General features: G+C 42.4%; 1 protein-coding gene across 1 annotated transcript in view; it reads right to left on the reverse strand.

Annotated features, from left to right (window-relative positions):
- Nucleotides 1-20,934, reverse strand: part of IFT88 (intraflagellar transport 88) — a 203,627-nt gene that overhangs the window by 131,284 nt on the left and 51,409 nt on the right. Inside the window, exons 12-14 of the mRNA XM_054718696.1 lie at nt 17,865-18,096; nt 8,257-8,327; nt 610-696 (exon numbers count right to left, since the gene is read on the reverse strand). Coding sequence (XP_054574671.1) covers nt 610-696; nt 8,257-8,327; nt 17,865-18,096 — 390 coding nt within the window. The remainder of the gene's footprint in view (nt 1-609; nt 697-8,256; nt 8,328-17,864; nt 18,097-20,934) is intronic.

Below are 20,934 nucleotides of genomic sequence, written 5' to 3' on the forward strand. Positions count from 1 at the left end.
CAGCCAAACGCCCCCTCCCTTATCCCCCACCCCTGGGCAGCCGTGCCCCTGATCAGCCCACCCCACCATGATAGACCCATAGCCTCTTCCCCTGGCCAGCCCCCAACAGGAGGCAAGGCTGGGCAGCCAACCTCCTGCAGCCCCTCCCCCCGGCCAGCCCCACCCCAGATCTACACCCCCACCCCAATCAGGGGCAGCGCCAGCTGGCCAACACCCATGGCCACGCCCCCAGGCCGCTGGCCCCTGATTGGCACCCCCCGCCCACCCCATTCAGAGGCAGCCCACCAGCCCACCGCCCCTCCCCATGGCTGGTCCCACCCCCAACTGGCCCCCCACCCCCAATTGGGGGCGAGGCCTGCTGGCCAATCACTTGCAGCCCCTTTCCCCAGCCGGCCCGGACCTGATCGGGGGCCCTGATTGGGCCCTAATCCAGGTGGGTCCTCCTCCCGACAAGCCCTGCCCTGATTGGGGCTGGGCTGGCTGGACCCCACCCATGCACGTATTCGTGCACTGGGCCTCTAGTATCAGATAAAATTTTATACCAATAAAAGTATAAATTATGAAAAGAAAATACCATACACATCTACTTATAATGAATATCCCTCTTACCAGTCATATCCTACAGCAAAAGATGTTTCAATTACAGGAGCAATGAGTTTTGCAGCTGTCATGATGTATTTTTCGGCCATGGCTTTTCTATATCAAACAAACAAAATATTTTTATAAAGAAACATGGTATAAAATGTAAAAAAAAAGTGTAAACATTAATATATCAAAATTAACATACCATGAAGCCTACTGAACGGTTAACAGCTACACTAGAAATCTATTTATAAGTCAGGTTGAAAATCATGACTAGGAAATGGAAGCCATGACTGCCTTCTGAGTCAACAGTTCACTTTTCTTCTACTTTATGATACATGCTGACAAACTAAAGGAAGAAAGAACTTGGGAGAAAAAAGGCTCTGCATCTGACATTATATACCTACACTATATGTGGACATAGTGTATGGTAAACAGTAAAATTGAATTACTACATGTCTATATAGATTTGCCTCATCTATACCTTTCTTTCATGTAAGTGGAATCACAGGATATGTGGTCTTTTGTGACTGGCTTTTTTTATCCTATATAATAAAAGGCTAATATGCAAATTGTCCCCTCAACTGGGAGTTCGACCAGGAGTTCAACGAGCGGGTAGGCCAACTGGTCAACTGCCCGCGGCCCTTCCCCACAGCTGGCCCGGCCTGATCAGCCGATCAGGGCGGGCTGACTGGACCTCACTGTGCACGAATTTGTGCACCAGGCTTCTAGTTTATCATAATGTTATGGTTCATATGTATCAGTACTTCATTCTTTTTTATGGCTAAATATTATTCCACTGCATGAAAAGACCATGTATCATTTATCCATCAGTTTGTGGACATTTGGGTTGTTTCTACTTTTTGGATAGTAGGAATAATAAACGTTCCTATACAAGTTACTGTATGGATAACTGCTCTAATTTCTTCTGGGTACAAACCTAGGAGAGAAATTGCTGGATTAATCTTTGAGGAATTTCCACAGTTTTCCAAAGTGGCTGTACCATTTTACATTCCTACCATCAGCATATAAGATTTCAATTCCTCCACATCTTTGCCAATACTTATTACATCTGTCTTTTTTATTAGTCATACCAGTGGGTGTGACATTGCCAATACTTGTTATTACATCTGTCTTTTTTAATTATAGTCATATTAGTGGTATCTCATGGTGGTGCTGAGTTGCATTTCTCTAGTAAGTACAGAAGTTAAGCATCTTTTACAGTGCTTATTATGCATTTGCATATCTGTTTTGAAGAAATGTCTACTCAGATCCTTTGTACATTTTTAACTAGGTTATGGTCTTTTAATTATTGAATTAGAAGACCTCTTTATATATCACAGAAATAAGTCCCTTCTTGGATACATGGTTTGCAAATATTTTCTCCCATTCTGTGCACTGTCTTTTCACTTTCTTGATGAAATTCTTCGAAGAACAAAAGTTTTAAATTTTGATGAAGTCTAATTCACCTATTTTTTTCTTTTCATGTGCTTTTGGTGGCATATCTAAGAAGCCATTGTCTAACACAAGGTCTATAATATTTACTTCCATGTGTTTTTTTCCACTAAGAATTTTTCAGGTCTAGCTAGCCCTTACATTTGGTTAGGGCTGTGTTCTATTTTGAAGTATTTTTTGTGTTTGGTGTGAGAGAGAGGTCCAGCTTCCTTCCTTTGCATGCAAATATCTATTGTCCAGGCACAATTTGTTGAAAAGACTATCTTTTCCCTGTGGAATTGTATTGGTACCTTTATTCACAACCAGAGGCCCGGTGCACAAAATTCGTGAATTCGGGCAGGGGGTCCCTCAGCCTGGCCTGTGCCCTCTTGCAGTCCGGGAGTGGGTCTAAGCCGTTAGTCGGATTTCCTTAGCATTGCCACAGAGGCGGGAGAGGCTCCCGCCACCGCTGCTATGCTCACCAGCTGTTAGCCTGGCTTCTAGCTGAGCAGAGTGCACTGACCACCAGGGGGCAGCTCCTGCATTGAGCATCTGCCCCCTGGTGGTCAGTGCGCATCATAGTGACCAGTTGTTCCGCCATTCGGTTGATTTGCATATTAGCCTTTTATTATATAGGATATCTGTAAGAGTTTATTTCTCGATACTCAATTTCATTCCAATGATGTGTGTGTGTGTGTGTGTGTGTGTGTGTGTGTGTGTATGTGTGTGTATATATATATATATATATGTGTATATATATATATATCCTACTAGATCAGTGATGGTGAACCTATGACACGTGTGTCAGCACTGACGTGTAGCCATTTCTGATGACACGCGTCCGCTGAGGTGGCCGCATGCCGAGGATGAAACATTTGCTGCTCCTGATGATGAAACATTTGTGAAATAATGTTTTTTCCTCAAAGTGACACACTACCAGAGTTATGCTCAGTTTTTTGGCGAAGTTTGACAGACCAAGCTCAAAAGGTTGCCCATCACTGTACTAGATTAAACACTATCACACTATCTTGATTGCTATAGATTTATAGTTTGAGTCCTCCAGTTTGGTCTTCTTTTTCAACATTGTTTTGGCTATTCTGTATCCCTTACATTTCCATAGAAATTTTAGGCTCAACTTGTCACTTTCTTAAAAAACACTGATGGGATTACGATCGGAATTGTATTGAATTTATAAATTAATTTGAATTTATAAATTAATGATGTCATTTCATTTATTTAGCATTCCTTTCAAAATGGGTTATAGTTTTCAAGGCATAAGTTTTGTATTACATTTATTCCTAATTATTTTATGCTATTGTAAATATAATTGTTACTTCATTTTCATATAAGTCATTAGTTGTAGAGAGCGCCTGGGAAGGCACAGGGGCATTTCTTTAATTATTGTCAGCTGAATCCAGTGGCGTTGGCAAAGCCACGTCCTGGAAACTCTGCTTTGCCAAAAGGCAGGAGTGTCGTCAGCTTGACCTTCAGCCCAGGTGCCAGGGGGTGGGTTTTGTTATTTAAATCCAACCAAGCACCAGGAATGAATATGACTTGGACCCACCCAAGAATGCACATAATCTCCTTTGTCTTGACTTTTAATAAAAATTCCTGTTTTTTGCTGTATAAAATAAACATGCTGTATTGGCTCTGGGTCCCTGTCTGTCAGAGGACAGTGGTCCCACCCAGCCCCAGCTTTTTCCTTCTATCTCTGTGTCTGTCTCTTTCTTTCATTTTCTCAAACCCCAGCAGCCCCTACTCAGGAACCGGATCGCTCTCTAGCTGCGCTGGACGCGGAGAAGAGAGAAATATTTATAATTAGTATAGTAGCCCTAACTGGTTTGGCTCAGTGGATAGTGCGTCGGCCTGCGGACTCAAGGGTCCCAGGTTCGATTCCGGTCAAGGGCATGTACCTTGGTTGTGGGCACATCCCCAGTGGGGGGTGTGCAGGAGGCAGCTGGTTGATGTTTCTCTCTCATCGATGTTTTTAACTCTCTATCCCTCTCCCTTCCTCTCTGTAAAAAATCAATAAAATATAATTAGTATAACATCTTTCTATAGTATACATTGACTTCTGTATATTGATAATTTACTCTGCAACCTTTGCTGAACTTGTTTATTAGTGGTAATCATTTTTTAGTGGATTCTAAAATTTTATGTTGGATATTCTGTATTCAAGATCATGTGATCTATAAACAGAGATAATTTTACTTCTTCCTTTCCAATCTGGATGTCTCTTAACCTTTTGCACTCGGATGTCGAGTGTGACTCGACACGGTTAGCATCGGTAGCAGCTCTTTTTATACTCTTTGAATGTATCAATAATTTGAAATATAAAAAAATCCAAATAAATAAGTTTGTATGAAAAGAAACTCCAGTTTTTTATTCTACTGCCGCGCTTTGTAAAATCTGGGGTATTTAAAAAATTAAATCCAGAGTAGAATAAAGGAATCGAGAAAAAAGCAAGCCAGTGCAAAGGGTTAATCCATTTCTTGCCTAATTTCCATAACTAGAATCTCCAGCATATGTTGAGTAGAATTGGTGAGAGTAGATACCCTTTTCTTGTTCCTGATCTGAGGGGGGAAGTAGTCAGTCTTTTACCATTAGTGTGATGTCAAACGTGGACTTGTCATATATGTCCTTTACCAGACTGGGGCACTTCCTTCCTACTACTAGCTTGGTTAAAGTTATTTGGATTTTGAATTTTGTCCAAAATGTTTTTTGGCTTATACTGACATGATCATGTTGTTTTTGTCTTTCATTCTATTCATATCATGTATTAACTGATATTTAAATGCTAAGCCAATCTTGCATTCCTAGAGTAAATCCTACTTGCTCTCAGGGTACATAATCCTCTTTATATTTTTATAGTATTTTGGTTCACTAGAATTTCTGAAGAATTTTTGCATCTCTATTCATAAGATATTGGTCTATATTCCCTACCCCCCATCTCCCTTGGTACTTTGTTTTATTTTGGTATCAGGGTAATACTAGCTTTATAAAATGAACTGTTTTCTGGAATAGACTGTGTAGAACTGATGCTAATTATTCTTTAAACATTTGCTATAATTTTTCTATTGGGTCAGATTTCTTGGGATTTTTTAAATAATAAATTCAATTTCATATATATATCTCTTCAAATGCTCTATTTCACATTAGGTGAGAAGTGGTAGCTGTGTTTTCAAAAAAAGTGGTCTGTTCAGGCTAAGTTGTCTAATTTGTGTGTATAGGGATGTGTGTAGTGACCCCTTATTATCCTTTTGATGTCCGCAGGGTCAGCAGTGAGAGCCCGTTTTGTTCCTGACATTGGTGTCTTCTCTCTCTTTTTTTATCATTTGTGTTAGAAGTATTTCATTGATGTTATCTATCGTTTCTCTCTCTAATGTTAATGAATTTGTCATTATTTCTTTCTTTCTGCTTCCTTTGGGTTGATTTTGCTCTACTTTTTCTAGGTTCTTCGGCTGGGAGCTTAGGTTACTGATTTAAGACTACCACTGTCATTCTAATCACTTTTCCCTTATGTGTTGTTTTTCTCTGCCTCGTTTCAAGATGTGGCGATTAATTCCCAGAAGTTTAATCAATATATATCTTGACATAGATTTCCTTGTTTATCCTCTTTGGGATTCGTTCAGTTTTTCTAATTGTAGGTTTTTTTCTTGCTAAGTTTGGGGAGTTACCAGCCATCATTTCTTTAGCCCAATCTGTTTCTCCTCTCCTTCCCAGACATGGATGACACAAATGTTAGATCTTCAGTTAAAGCCCGACAAGTTCCTGAGGCTCTGTTCATTTTTAAACATGCTTTGGGACCACTTTCCCTCTGTTGTTCAGATTCAGTAATTTCCATTTTCTATCTTCCAGTTCACTGAATCTTTCATCTCCCATTCATTCTCCCATTGACACCATCTGTGGAAATTTCTATTTCAGTGAGTGTAATTTGTAGTTCTAAAATTTCCATTTGGCTCTTCTTTTTTAATATATAGTCTTATATTTATTGGAGGATATTTAAGTGGTATAATAAAATGACCTAATTATTAATTTTACAATATTTAAACTGAGGTCCAATAGTAATATTTCCTTGCTGAGACTACTGCTTTTCTGAAGGGTTCTATTTTTTATTTATTTTTTAATCCTCAACCAAGGGTATATTTTTAACTGATTTTTTTTTCAGATAGAGGAAGGGAGAGAGAGAAAAACATTGGTGTGAGAGAGAAACATCGATCAGTTGCCTCCCATACATGCCTTCACTAGGGATCAAATCTAAAACCTAGGTATGTGCCCCAACTGGGAATCAAACCTGCAACCTTTGGTGTACAGGATGATGCTCCACGTGGCCAGGTGGTATTCTATTTTTTAATTTATTTTATGCATGTTCATAATTGCTTGTTGGAGCCCTTTTTATCAGTTGCTTTAAAGTTTGTCAGATAATTATAACATCTCTGTTATCTCAATATTGCATCTATCAATTGTCTTTTTTCATTCAATTTAAGATTTTCTTGTTATTATGAGTGATTTTTTATAAAAACTTGAACATTTTGCATTATGAGACTGAATTTTATTTAAGTCTTTTGTTTTGGCTAGTTTTTTTGACCTCATTCTGGCAGGGGAAGAAGAGACATCACCTGAGTATTGCTAGGTAAAACAAGTCCAGTTTCCCCACATGGCCTCTGTGACACCCAAGATAGGAGGGGATCCTCATTTCTGAGGGGTGGCATAAGAGTTCTTGCTTTCACCATGTTCCTACTGACATCACAGTGGGGTGGCCTTGTTACTGCTGCTGCTGAAATCCCTAATTACCCACTATCCCCCAAGTGAGAGGGAGGAGTGCCTCGTACTGCCGGGTGGGGTGGAGTTCTCGACTCCACATGTCCTGTCCACTGAAACCAGAGCGCTGAGACTCACTAAGGGCCTTTGCGGATTACAGTCCTGGTTCCCTACTTGGCTTTGTGAGGGTGGGAGTCTGGCTCTCTCTCACTTGGCTTTTGCTGGCATGCATGGGGTAGGGCCAGGTGTTTTTTTTCTGTGGTATGTGTCTAAAAGTTTTGTCTTGCTGGCCTACCCCTTTCCTTGTCCTGTAGCTAGAGAAAGTAGGTCTTTTGTTTGTTTAATGCACCCATGAGCATTTTCTGCTTTCCAGCTTCTTCAGTTCAAAGTCTGGGAAAAATGAAGGGAACTCACTGATCGTGTCCCAAGATCCCTTGATCTGCCCTCTTCTCTCCACTTTTCTCCTTATATATATTTTTTACATGTAATTTCCAGAGTTGTTATTTGGACTTAGTGAGAAGAACAGGGGAAAGTGCATCTATGCTTATCTCTCCAGAAGTACGTTTCTGTTTTATTTTTAAAGTTAAACTACTTCCTAAAGATTAAGGGCCCTCCCATACATATAATGGAATATTGTACAGACTTATAAAGGAAGGAAATCCTGACACTTGTTACAACATGGATGAACCTTGAGGACATTATGCTAAGTGAAATAAGACAGTCACAAAGGGACAAATAATGTGATTCCACCTATATAAGGTTCCTAGAGCAGACAAATTCATAGACCAAAAAGTAGAAAGGTGGGTGCCAGGGGCTGGGGAGGGGATGCTGGAGAGCTGTTCAATGGGTACAGAGTTGCAGTTTAGGAATTTGGGGAAGTTCTTGTTACAAATCATTGTGAATGTACTTAATACTACCGAACCATGAAGAATTATGCACCACAGTTTAGATGGTAAACTGTTATGTGTATTGTACCACAATTAAAAAACAACTAAGGGCCCTGTATATCATGTGATATACTGCTAATATACAAGTTGAATATTCAATAAGTATTAGAAGTTTCGAAACATGCGTGGCAGAGACTATGTACCAGACTGAAGGAAGGAATAAAATAGAAATAATTTTGTCTTTGGGAATTGAAATTTAATTGGGAGGCTGGACAAAAACACATAAAGATATAATTTAAAAAAAAAGTAACGAACAAAATTCTAATGTTGCACCAAATACAGAGGAAAAAGTAAGTTACAAGGAAATAAGAATAACTGAGGAAGAATAACTGGAATCAAATGAGTAATGTGCTTATTGTGAAGGAAAAAAGAGAATCCAGTAAAGTACAGAAATGATGAAACAGTCAGACTATTCAAGAAATATACTGCAAATAACAAGTTTTCAAAGAAATAATCATATGCACATTTAACCCTTTTATATAAATTTAACCAATATTATCGAGTTTTAATTATTTAGTGCCCCAAATATTACCTTTCACGTTCCATTTGCCTTAGATGATCATTTTTTATAGCTTCAATCACTAAGTTAGTATGTGGATCATCCTGGGAAATAAAATTGGAAAAAAAAGAACAAGTCACGAATAAAAACCAAGAACTTGGATTTCAACCTCACCACTAACTAGTTGTAGAAAATTAACAAAAAATTAATCTTTCTACACCACTTTCCCTTATGTAAAGTAGAATTTTTTTTTTTTAAATTTCTGATTACCTGTCACATTCTCTAGTGAACTAACGGATTCTGGGCAGCTGATAAAAAAGTCAGGCTAGACAGAAAAGGACCAAGTACACAGAAGCTGTGTGATAGTGTCAATTCTTTTTGTGTTTTGTTTGTTAATCCTCACCAGAGGATTCTTTTTCAAGATTTTTGACACTTTATTAGAACTGGTAAAATGATGACACTAGTAGACTTTAATAATATATATACAAATGTAATACCTAGAGTAATCCTAAAAATGCTATATGAAGTGATACACTCAAAAACATTACAAAATAATAAAAACGGAATTCCAGAAAACTCCTGCCATAAGAAGGAAAATAAAACAGAAACAAACAAAAATAAATACAAAAATTACACACTTAAACTCTAATATAGTAATAATTAGATTAAAATATATGTCCAAACTGCACCAATTATAAGACAGAGATTGCCCAAGTGAATGAAAACAACTATTTACTAAGTATAAAAAAACTTATTTCAAATAAAACAACAGGCAGGCTGAAAGCAAAAGTATGAAACATATATATCAAGAAAACAATCTTAAAATGTTATAGTGGCTACATAATTATCAGACAAAGTAGACTTTAGAGCAAAGAAAATAACCAAAGCCAGATTAGGACATTGTATGATGATAATGCACAGAAATTTGACAGCTTAGATCAAATGAACCAACAGTTTAATAATTACACACTACTACAATTCACGAATATGAAATAGATAATTCAAATAGACTCACAATTATTAAGGCCAATAGAGCAAGTGGATGCTAGAACCTGAAATGTGCAAGTCTTGTATAGAAAGCCATCTGGAAGGATGATGCAAACTTTAGTTGAAGTACATCCAACCTAAATCAATATTAGAGGGAGGCAGCCAGAGGAACAGACATCTGATGGTACGCATTTCTCCCTTCTGTCTACTGATACTCCCCATTAGCCAAACTCAAATACAAATGCTTTAATGATCAATTACTTAATAAAAGCCATATCTCTACTCCCTCTTAAAAAACTGATGATGTTTCACAACATGTATTTTTTTCTCAATATGAAAGTAATATATAATTGTTAACATTTACCTATATTCCAGGTATTGTTTTAAGCATTTCACATACATAACCTCATTTAATCCTCACAACCGTATAAGGTAGGTTACTATAATTACATACTAGTGGCCCAGTGCACAAAATTCGTGCACGGGGTGGGGAGGTTCCCTCAGCCCAGCCTGCATCCTCTCCAATCGGGGATCCCTTAGGGGATGTCCAAGATCAGGCCGGCAGGGGAGGGCAGTTGATCTAAGCTCTCAAATTTCCCTCAGTCCAGCCTGCACCCTCTCCAATGGGGGACCACATGCGCAAGGGGTCCCCGATTGGAGAGGGTGCAGGTTGGGCTGAGGGAACCCCCCTACCCCGTGCACAAATTTCATGCACTGGGCCACTAGTATGTAATTATAATAACCTACCTTATACGGTTGTGAGGATTAAATGGGGATCGGGCCTAAACCGGTGGTCAGACATCGCTCTTGCAATATGGGATCACTGGATCCTACCTGCTCACCTGCCTGCCTGCCTGATTGCCCCTAACTGCCTCTGCTTGCCTGATTGCCCCTAACCCCTCTGCCTGCCTGCCTGATCACCCCTAACCTCTCTGCCTGCGTGCCCGATCACCCGTCTCCCCTGCCGGCCTGATCTCACCCCCAACTGCTCTCCCCTGCCGGCCTGGTTGCCCCCAACTGCCCTCCCCTGCCGGCCAGGTTGCCCCCAACGGCCCTCTCCTGCAGGCCTGATCTCACCCCCAACTGCCTTCCCCTGCCAGCCTGGTTGCCCCCAACTGCCTTCCCCTGCCAGCCTGGTTGCTCCCAACTGCCCTCCCCTGCTTGCCTGATCTCTCCCCCAATTGCCCTCCCCTGCCAACCGGATCTTGCCCCCAACGGACCTTCCCTGCCGGTCTGGTTGCCCCCAACTGCCCTCCCCTGCTGGCCTGATCTTGCTCCCAACAGCCCTCCCCTGCCGGCCTGATCTCTCCCCCAACTGCCCTCCCCTGCCGGCCTGATCTTGCCCCCAACTGCCCTCCCCTGCCGGCCTGGATGCCCCCAACTGCCCTCCCCTGCAGGCCTGGTTGCCTCCAACGGCTCTCCCCTGCAGGCCTGATCTCTCTCCCAACTGCCCTCCCCTGCCAGCCTGATCTCGCCCCCAAATGCCCTCCCCTGCTGGCCTGATCTTGCCCCCAACTGCCCTCCCCTGCCGGCCTGGTTGCCCCCAACTGCCCTCCCCTGCAGGCCTGGTTGCCTCCAACGGCTCTCCCCTGCAGGCCTGATCTCGCCCCCAACTGCCCTTCCCTGCCGGCCTGATCTCTCTCCCAACCGCCCTCCCCTGCCAGCCTGATCTCGCCCCCAAATGCCCTCCCCTGCTGGCCTGATCTTGCCCCCAACTGCCCTCCCCTGCCGGCCTGGTTGCCCCCAACTGCCCTCCCCTGCAGGCCTGGTTGCCTCCAACGGCTCTCCCCTGCAGGCCTGATCTCGCCCCCAACGGCCCTCTCCTGCAGGCCTGATCTCGCCACCACTGCTCTCCCCTGCTGGCCTGGTTGCCCCCTAACTGCCCTCCCCTGCTAGCCTGATCTCACCCTGAACTGCCCTCCCCTGCCAGCCTGATCGCCCCTAACGGCCTCTGCCTCAGCCTCCCCCCCACACCATGGCTTTGTCCAGAAGGAAGTCAGACATCCGGAAGACGGCCGGTCGGCCCGGTCTAATTAGCATATTACCCTTTTAGTAGTATAGATAGATTATATAGAATAGGATTGCTTAAATGGGGAGGGGGAGCCTTTTTATCAGGAGGAGATGCTCTTGGCAGACAAAAATACATAATCCCTATATCTGGACTGATAGCCAGCCATATGCACTATACTGCCAAAAAATTGAACCGCTTTCTTACACCTTACACCAAACAGCTGTTGCCCTTAAAACCCCTCCTCAGCCCCCACCTTAAGTTCTGCCTTTGCAGTTCACCCAGATTAGGTTCTGATTGGTCAGTTTCTATGTCAGTCAGCGTCAAAAGCTCCGCCTCCTAGGCAGCCATTGGCTCCTTGCACTTCACCCAGATTTGGTTCTGACTGGTCAGTTTCTATGCCAGTCAGTGTCAAAAGCTCCACCTCTTGGCAGCCATTGGCTCCTCATACTTCACCCAGATTAGGTTCTGATTGGTCAGTTTCTATGCCAGTCAGCATCAAAAGCTCCACTTCCTAGGCAGCCACTAGCTCCTTACACTTCACCCAGATTTGGTTCTGATTGGTCAGTTTCTATGCCAGTCAGCATCTCTGTGCCTATCAACGGGCCTGATCAGAGAGGCGGGGCTGATCAGCAGCCCCAGCTGAGGCCCGAGAGACTCGCGGCTGCTGGCCAGGCCCAGAGCGAACGAGAGAGGCAAGTGCTGATCAATAGTACCATGGAGGCCATGGATCAGACCCTCCTTCTCTCTCCCCGGGCCTCTCTCTGGGCCTGATCCACAGCCCCCTCAGCAGTCAATGCTGGATCCGGGCTCCCACAGCTGAGGCAGTCAGTGCTGGGTAACCATGGCAAACCAGCACTGACTTCTGGTCATTTTGGATGTTACGGACACTGGGTTTTTATATATTAGGATAATTTTTATGTAAAGGAATTGAGGCACAAGAGAGTAAGTACTGAGTGGTGGGGCCAACAAAAAAACTGCAAATGCCCTTAAAATCTATTAAGAAAATCAATTAAGTTCAACTTCTGAAATTGATAGTATTATACTATTTTGATTTATAAATATAGGCAAATTTACATGGTTTGACTTAATGTAAAATAATAGTGGTATACCAAAAATTTATGTGTTAAAATCTGAAAAATATTTTAAAAGCATTAAGAAAAATAATCTTGGAAGTGAACCAAGATGACAGCATAGGTAAACACCGGAACTCACCACCTCCTACAACCACATAAAAATTACAACTAAAATACAGAGCAACCATCATTCAGAACTGCCTGAGAGCTGACTGAATGGAAGCACATTTTTTACAGCTAGAGAAGTAAAAAAGAAAGCACACTGAGACAAGTAGGGGGTTGAAGACATGGAACGGGCTGGTCCAGCACCCATGTGTGCCTTTTTTTAATCGGAAGGGAGATTGTCCCTGCAGAGACTGCCTGTGAGGAGCAAGGAGTCTCAGCCCCATACCAGACCCCCAACCCAGTGTTCCAGAGCTGGGAAGAGAAGTCCCCATAACTTCAGGCTTTAAAAGCAAGCAGGGATTGTAGGTGAGGGACACTGAGGCTGATGGAGACAAGGTGTCCTTTTAAAGGGTTGGCACAAAAACTTAACTCCTAAATCCTCTGAGCTCCAGCACCAGGAGGTGTTGGGGGACCCAGACACACTGTATGGGGAGGAACTGGATTGTCTAGCAACAGGGCAGGAACTCAGGGGTGGCATTCTCCCATACAGGGGTGCTCATAGAGGTCATTATTCCTATGCTAGGACCTCTCTTGTTGCTGGGCTGACTGGTAGCCATATTAAGTCTCCATGAGCCTGGCGTACACTGTTTGCTCTGCCCTGGTGATTCTGAGACCCTGACCCATCCAATTTGCAGCCCCACCCAAGCTGTTTGCAGCAACTTTTCCATATGAATGGCCTGTCCTGGCTCAGGCTTCAAACTTTGTTAAAATCTCTCAAACAAGCTGCAGCTGGTGTCAGTGTGCCCCAAACCTATCAATAAAAGGCCCAAGACTGGTATTAGCACCAGCCTGCCTTGCTTCACAGCTGGGCCTCGCTTGAGCACTTCCAAACTCAATACAGGTAGTAGCCATCTACAGATCTCTTTGTAGCTCCTGACAGGTGACCCCAGACAGTGGCTGACTTTGCATCTCCCTGGAGACTCCAGAGCCAGTGCACCCAGTGGAAAGCTTCAGACCATACCAGATTACAACTCTACACATCCACAAGCAACACACTCAAGGGGCAGACTCAGTGAGCACCAAAACCCCACTGAAGCAATCCTGCTCCATAAGGGTGTTTCATGCACAGCAGTTCTTCCAAAATAGTCTCAGCTTGTCCTCACAGCCAAGTAGCCTGGAGGTCATTTCCTCTCAGTGACACCAACAGCAATCAAGACTCAACTGCAACAAGACGGTGTTCACAGTCCACATAAGGGTGCACCTAGAGTGTCCAGCTCAGGTGACTGGGGAAGCTGAGCCACTGGGCCCTACAGGACACCTGCTATACAAGGCCATTCTACCAACTCCAGTAGACAAAGAAGCTCCACTTAATACACAGAAACAAACACAGGGAAGCAGCAAAAATGGAAGACAAAGAAACATGTCACAAATCAAAGAAATGGAAGCAAGCAAACTACTGGATACAGAATTCAAAACCACAGTTATGAGGTTACTGAAGGATCTTCATGAGAGCTTCAAGGGACTTAGTGGGACTGTCAAGGATCTTAGTGAGAATTTCAAAGACATGAAAAAGGACCAGTCATAACTTATGCATACACTAACTGAAATAAAGAATAATTTACAGGGAGTCAACAGTACAGTAGAGGATTCTGAGAATCAAATCAACGATATAGAATACGAGGAAGAAAAAAACACCCAATTAGAAGAGCAAAAAGAAAAAAGAATTAAAAAAAATGAAGATAGTGCAAGTAGCCTCTGGGACAACTTCAAGCATACCAACATTCTAATTATGGGGATGCCAGAAGGAGAAGAGAGAGAGAGATATTGAAAACCTATTTGAACAAATAATGACAGAAAACTTCCCCTACCTGGTGAAAGAAATAGACTTACAAGTCCAGGAAGCATAGAAAGTTCCAATCAAGAGGAATCCAAAGAGGCCCACACCAAGACACATCATAATTAAAATGCCAAGGATTAAAGACAAAGAGAGAATCTTAAAAGCAGCAAGAGAAAAGCAGTTAATTACCTACAAGGGAGTACCCATATGACTGTCAGCTGATTTCTCAACAGAAACTATGCAGGCCAGAAGCCGGTGGCAAGAAATATTCAAAGTGATGAATAGCAAGGACCTACAACCAAGATTACTTTACCCAGCAAAGCTATCATTTAAAATTGAAGGCCAGATAAAGAGCTTCACAGATAAGAAAAAGCTAAAGGAGTTCATCACCACCAAACCAGTATTATAAGAAATGTTGAAAAGTATTCTTTAAGAAAAGGAATAAGCAACAGAAGAAAAAGATAAAAAATATGAACAATAAAATGGCAATAAATACATATCTATCAACAACTGAATCTAAAAATAAAAATAAATGAACAAGAAATCTATAGAATAAAGTAAACTGGTGATATAAAATAGAATCAGAAGCATGGAAACTTGGAATAGACTGATGAATATCAGAGGGAAGGGGGGAAAGAGATTAACTAAGGATCTTATATACATACTAGAGGCCCGGTGCACGAAATTCATGCACTGGGGAGGGTGTCCCTCAGCCCAGCTTGCACCCTCTCTAATATGGGACCCCTCGGGGGATGTCCAACTGCAGGATTAGGCCCGATTCCTGTGGAATCGGGCCTAATCCTGCAGTTGGACATCCTTCTTACAATCCGGGACTGCTGGCTCCTAACTACTCACCTACCTGCCTGATTGCCCCCTAACTGCTTCCTTGCTGGCCTGATTGACCCCTAACTGCTCCTCTGTGGGCCTGATTGCCCCCAAATACCCTCCCCTGCTGGCCTGATCACCCCCAAGGCTTTTATTAGTATAGATATGACCCTGCACAGAAAATTTTACTAACCCTGCTTTACAATAAGGGCTTGACGATTGAATCATTAGGACCAGACACCAAGATTTCCTTTCTTTGAATAGTGGAGGGAATACTTATCTTGTCTTTAAGTTGCCCGGAAATTAAAATGAGATAATGACTTAGAAAAGTATAAAAGCACCACATAAAGACAACTGTCTTTTTAATGAAGTGGCAAAATGAAAAACACTTTTTATTCTCCCCTTCCTTCCTTTACAGCTTTTATTTAAACTTTGAAATTTATAAAAATTTCACTTCAATTTTCATTTCTTTACATTCAACATTATTTTGTATTGGTTTCAGGTTTTATATTAGTTACAGAATAGTGGTTAGACAATCATATACTTTACAAAGTGTTCCCCGATATTTCTAGTACCCACCTGGCATCATACCATCATTACAACACTACTGACTATATTCCCTATTTAAGTGACAATGGGTTTACAGGTTCCTTTCAATCTTTCTTTTGTTTTTTTTTTTTTGTCCTTCCTTTTCTTTCTCACTTCTTCCCTCATTTTCTTTATATAGTATCTCAATTGGCCATCAAAGCTCAGTGAAGGCACTGGGACACGCTCCATCCATTTTACAGACCAGGAAACTGAGGCCAATTCCAGTTGGCTGTGGACCTTGACTCAGCACACAGGAAGCCCTCAGAGCCATGCTCTTTGCGCTTCCTAAGGGGCAGCGGCCCAGCAAACAGAACAAACCTTCCAGTCAGGCTTCCGAGCCTCTTTCTCAAGCACCTCTTCATTGCGAATGCTCCACATTCTTTCCTCTCCCCCCATTCTTTACTGCCCCCCCTTCTCCGAAGCAGGTGGAAGGCTTCCCACTCACTGCCTAGGCATGCTCTGCCATGGGGCAGGGTGTAGCGAGCTTGGTTTTGGGTCCAGGCAGGAGCAGTAGTCACTGCCTCTGAAGTGTGAAGGCCGCCTGAGCGAGGCCCATTAGCGCCTGGCTTGGCCCGGACACACCCCCCCGGGTGGCAATCGCGGCCCGGGACCCCCGGGAGCGCCTGGCTCGGCCCGGACACGCCCCCCTGGGTGGCGATCGCGGCCCAGGACCCCAGGGAGCACCTGGCTCAGCCGGGACACGCCCGCCCGGGTGGCAATTGCCGCCGGGGACCCCCGGAATTAAGAGGATTGGGCGCCGCCATCTTGGTCTTCTCAATGGCTGGATAGGCCACCCAGAGTCCCGCCCCCAGCCTCTCGCAGGCCCAATCATGGGCATAGCGGAGGTGCGGTCAATTTGCATGTTTCTCTATTATAAGGTAGGATTAGAGGCCCACTGCATGAAATTCACGCACTCGGGGGTCCCTTAGCCTGGCCTGCACCCTCTCGCAGTCTGAGAGCCCAGGGGATGTCCAACTGATGGACATCCTTAGTGCTGGGAGGCCCCCACCACCGTCGTTGTGCTTGCCAGCCGTGAGCCCAGCTCAGGGCTTCTGGCTGAGCAGTGCTCCTCCTTTGGGAATGCACAGACTACCAGGGGGCAGCTCGTGCGTTGAGCGTCTGCCCCCTGGTGGTCAGTGCTCATCATAGCGACCAGTCGTTCTGCCACTTGGTCGATTCGCCTTTTATTATATAGGATATGCATTAACTATGGACACAGACAATAAAGTGGTGAAGGCCTGGCGTGGGGTGGGAATTGGGTAGAGCGGGGGGGAAAAGGGGAAAAAGAGAGGGACATCTGTAAAGATTTTAAAAAATAAAATAAAAAGAATATGAATATTATTAACAAAAAAAGAAAAAGAATCTTATTCCAGAAAATACAGTGTCTATTTTGGTATACTTCCTTCCAGGTTATGTTCAAGCATGAGTGTATATCAGTATTTTTCACTTGTTTGGTTTTTTTTTTTTCCTTTTCACTTTATATAGTATCTGCTCAGGTCTTTGAAAATATGGTTTTTGTATTATGCTGAATTCTATGAGTAAGGATGAGGAATTACTTATTTTCATTCTTTATGTATTTAGCACATATGGTTTAAGTTCCCTCTGCTCAACTAAAGAAACAATTAAAAGGCTTTATATTACTCTTTTTCTTTCTTTTCTTTTCTTTTTTTCTTTTTTGGTTAATCCTCACTCAAGGACATTTTTTCCATGATTTTTGGAGAGAGTGGAAGGAAGGGAGAGAGAAACACTGATGTGAGAGACACATTGATTGGTTGCCTCCCACAATGCCCCAACCAGGGGTGGGGATCGAATCTGAAACCCAGGTACATGCTGTTGACTGGGAATCGAACCTGCGACTGGGCCAACGCTCTAACCACTGACCAACACTGGCCAAGGCTATTGCTCTTTTTTTAAATTTTATTTTTACTCTTGAGAGTATTACAGATTCCTGGCACATAATCTTGTTTTTCCTAATATATATTTTTTTCTGACTGAAACTGCACAGTCTGTTTTAACCATACTTTCTACCCCTATTTCAATGGAGTTCCATTCTCAAGCTAATTTAAATAATAAATGAAAATGCATTAATTAAACTTAATTAAAATACATTAATACAGGGCTGGGAGAAACCTAAGTCATCCACTCCAACTTTTTCATTTCTGGAAACAAAAGCATGGAAAACCAAGAGCTGGCTACCAGTCTTCCTCATACTCACACTTGGTGAAATGTATTTATCATCTTCATCAATTTCTAATGGAACAGCAATCAGTTTTTGGAAAGCCTTCTTCATTTTCTCTCGATCTCCAACAGCAAAGTAACTGAGAATGAGGTTGAAGCCAGCCTTCAGGTTTGGTGCCATGCTCATTATGTGCTCAAATGAATTAATGGCATCAGAGTACTGGCCGGTTTTAATAAATGTAACTCCAATGTTCTGCATAATTTTAATCCTAAAGAGAAATAAACAGGGATCAGCTTTAAGTCTGAACTCCTCAGTACAGTAGTCACACTCCACAGATAGTTCCCTTCATTTCTATTCTACTTGATTTTTTTGCTTTGTTTTCCTAAAGCTTTAACTGAGGCTCATATCATAAAATTTATTTGTTTTCAGTATTTGCTTCAATGATTACTACGATGTTCATACAGTTGTGGAACTACAATTATCCTCTTATTAAGTAATTTCCATCACCCCAAAAAGAAAACCTGTGCCCATCCGCGGTTACTCCCATTATCACCTCCAGCCATGGGCAACACTAACCTCCTTTCTTTTATGAGAGAGAGAGAGAGAGAGAGAGAGAGAGAGAGAGATCAATTTATTGCTTCACTTATTTATGCATTTATTGTTTAATTCTTGTATGTGCCAACCAACTGAGCTACCCAGCCAGGGCCCTAACCTCCTTTCTTTGTCTCTGGATTTGCCTTTTCTAGATGCTGCATATAAATGGACTCATACAAAGGTGACATTTTTGTGTTGATGTCTCTCAATCAGCAGAATCTTTTTTTTTAAATTTTATATTATTGTTTAAGGTATTACAAATAGTAGTGCATGTCTTCCTTTTTTTTCTCCCCATTGACCTCCCCCCGGCCTCCTCTACCCACTGGCACTTGCCCTCCCCACCACCTCCAGTGTCTTGCATCTGTTGGTTGTGCTTATATGCATGCATACAAGTCCTTTGATCTCTTACCCACCCCAATCCTCCCCTACCTTCCCGCTGTAGTTTGACAGTCTGTTTGATGCTTCTTTGCCTCTATCTATTTTTGCTCAACAATTTATGATGTTCTTTATATTCCACAAAGGAGTGAGATAAATGTGGTATTTATCTTTCACTGACTGGCTTATTTCACTTAGCATAATGCTCTCCAGTTCCATCCATGCTGTTGCAAATGGTAAGAATTCCTTTTTTACAGCAGCATAGTATTCCACTGTATAGATGTACCACAGTTTTCTAATCCATTCATCTGCTGATGGAAACTTAGGCTGTTTCCAGATCTTAGCTATTGTAAATTGTGCTGCTAAGAACAAAGGGCTGCATATATTCTTTCTGATTGGTGTTTCTGTTTTCTTAGGATATATTCCTAAAAGTGGTATTCCTGGGTCAAATGGCAGTTCCATTTTTAAGTTTTTGAGGAAACGCCATACTGTTTTCCACACTGGCTGCACCAGTCTGCATTCCCACCAGCAGTGAAGGAGGGTTCCTTTTTCTCTGCATCCTCTCCAGCACTTCTCATTTTTGATGATGGCCATTCTGACAGGTGTGAGATGGTACCTCATTGTTGTTTTGATTTGCATCTCTCAGATGATTAGCGACTTTGAGCATGTTTTCATGTGTCTCTTGGCTTTCTGAATGTCCTCTTTTGAAAAGTATCTATTTAAGTCTGTTGCCCATTTTTTGAGTGGATTGTTTATCTTCCTTTTGTTAGGTGGTATGAGTTCTCTGTAAATGTTAGAGATGAAACCCTTATCGGAGAAAACACTGACAAATAAGTTCTCCCATGCAGTGGGCTTTCTTGTGGTTTGGTTGATGGTTTCTTTTGCTGTGCAGAAGCCTTTTATTTTGATGTAGTCCCATTTGTTTATTTTCTCTTTAGTTTCCATTGCCCTAGGAGCTGTATGGGTAAAGATATTGTTACAACAGCCGAGACCGGTTTGGCTCAATGGATAGAGCGTCGGTCTGTGGACTGAAGGGTCCAAGGTTCGATTCCGGTCAAGGGCATGTACCTTGGTTGCGGGCACATCCCCGGTAGGGGGTGTGCAGGCGGCAGCTGGTCGATGTTTCTCTCTCATCGATGTTTCTAGCTTTCTATCCCTCTCCTTTCCTCTCTGTAAAAAAAAAAATCAATAAAATATATATTTTTTTAAAAAGATATTGTTACAACAAATGTCTGCTATTTTGCTGCCTATGGCTTCTTCTAAGATTTTTATGGTTTCCCATCTTATGTTTAAGTCTTTATCTATTTTGAGTTTATTTATTTTTTATTGATTTTTTACAGAGAGGAAGGGAGAGGGCTAGAGAGTTAGAAACATCAATGAGTGAGAAACACTGATCAGCTGCCTCCTGCACACCTCCTACTGGGGATGTGCCCACAACCAAGGTACATGCCCTTGACCAGAATCGAACCTGGGACCTTTCAGTCCACAGGCCAATGCTCTATCCACTGAGCCAAACCGGTTAGGGCTTGAGTTTTTTTGTGTGTATGGTGTAAGTTGGTGGTCTAGTTTCATTTTTTTGCAAGTATCTGTCCAATTTTCCCAACACCATTTATTGAAGAGACTGTCTTGTCTCCATTGTATGCTCTTGTCTCCTTTGTCAAAAATTAATTGAGCATACTGGCTTGTGTTGATTTCTGGGTTCTCTGGTCTGTTCCACTGGTCTATATGTCTGTTCTTGTGCCATTACCAGGCAGTTTTGAGAATAGTGGCTTTGTAATATAGCTTGATATCTGGTATTGTGATCCCTCCAATATTGCTGTTCTTTCTCAAGATTGCTGCAGCTATTCAGGGTCTTTTTTTATTCTAGATGAATTTTTGGAGAATTTGTTCTAGGTCTTTGAAATATGCTGTTGGTATTTTAATAGGGATTGTGTTGAATTTATAGGTTGCTTTGGGTAGTATGGACATTTTAATGATGTTGATTCTACCAATCCATGAACATGGTATATTCTTCCATATGTTCATGTCTTCCTCTATCTCTTTTTTTTAGCATCCTGAAATTTTCTGAGTACAGGTCCTTTGTCTCCTTGGTTAAGTTTATTCCTAGGTCAGGTGTCCTCAAACTACGGCCCGCGAG

Source organism: Eptesicus fuscus, chromosome 7 (assembly GCF_027574615.1).
Source record: "Eptesicus fuscus isolate TK198812 chromosome 7, DD_ASM_mEF_20220401, whole genome shotgun sequence".
Taxonomy (NCBI): Eukaryota; Metazoa; Chordata; class Mammalia; order Chiroptera; family Vespertilionidae; genus Eptesicus; species Eptesicus fuscus.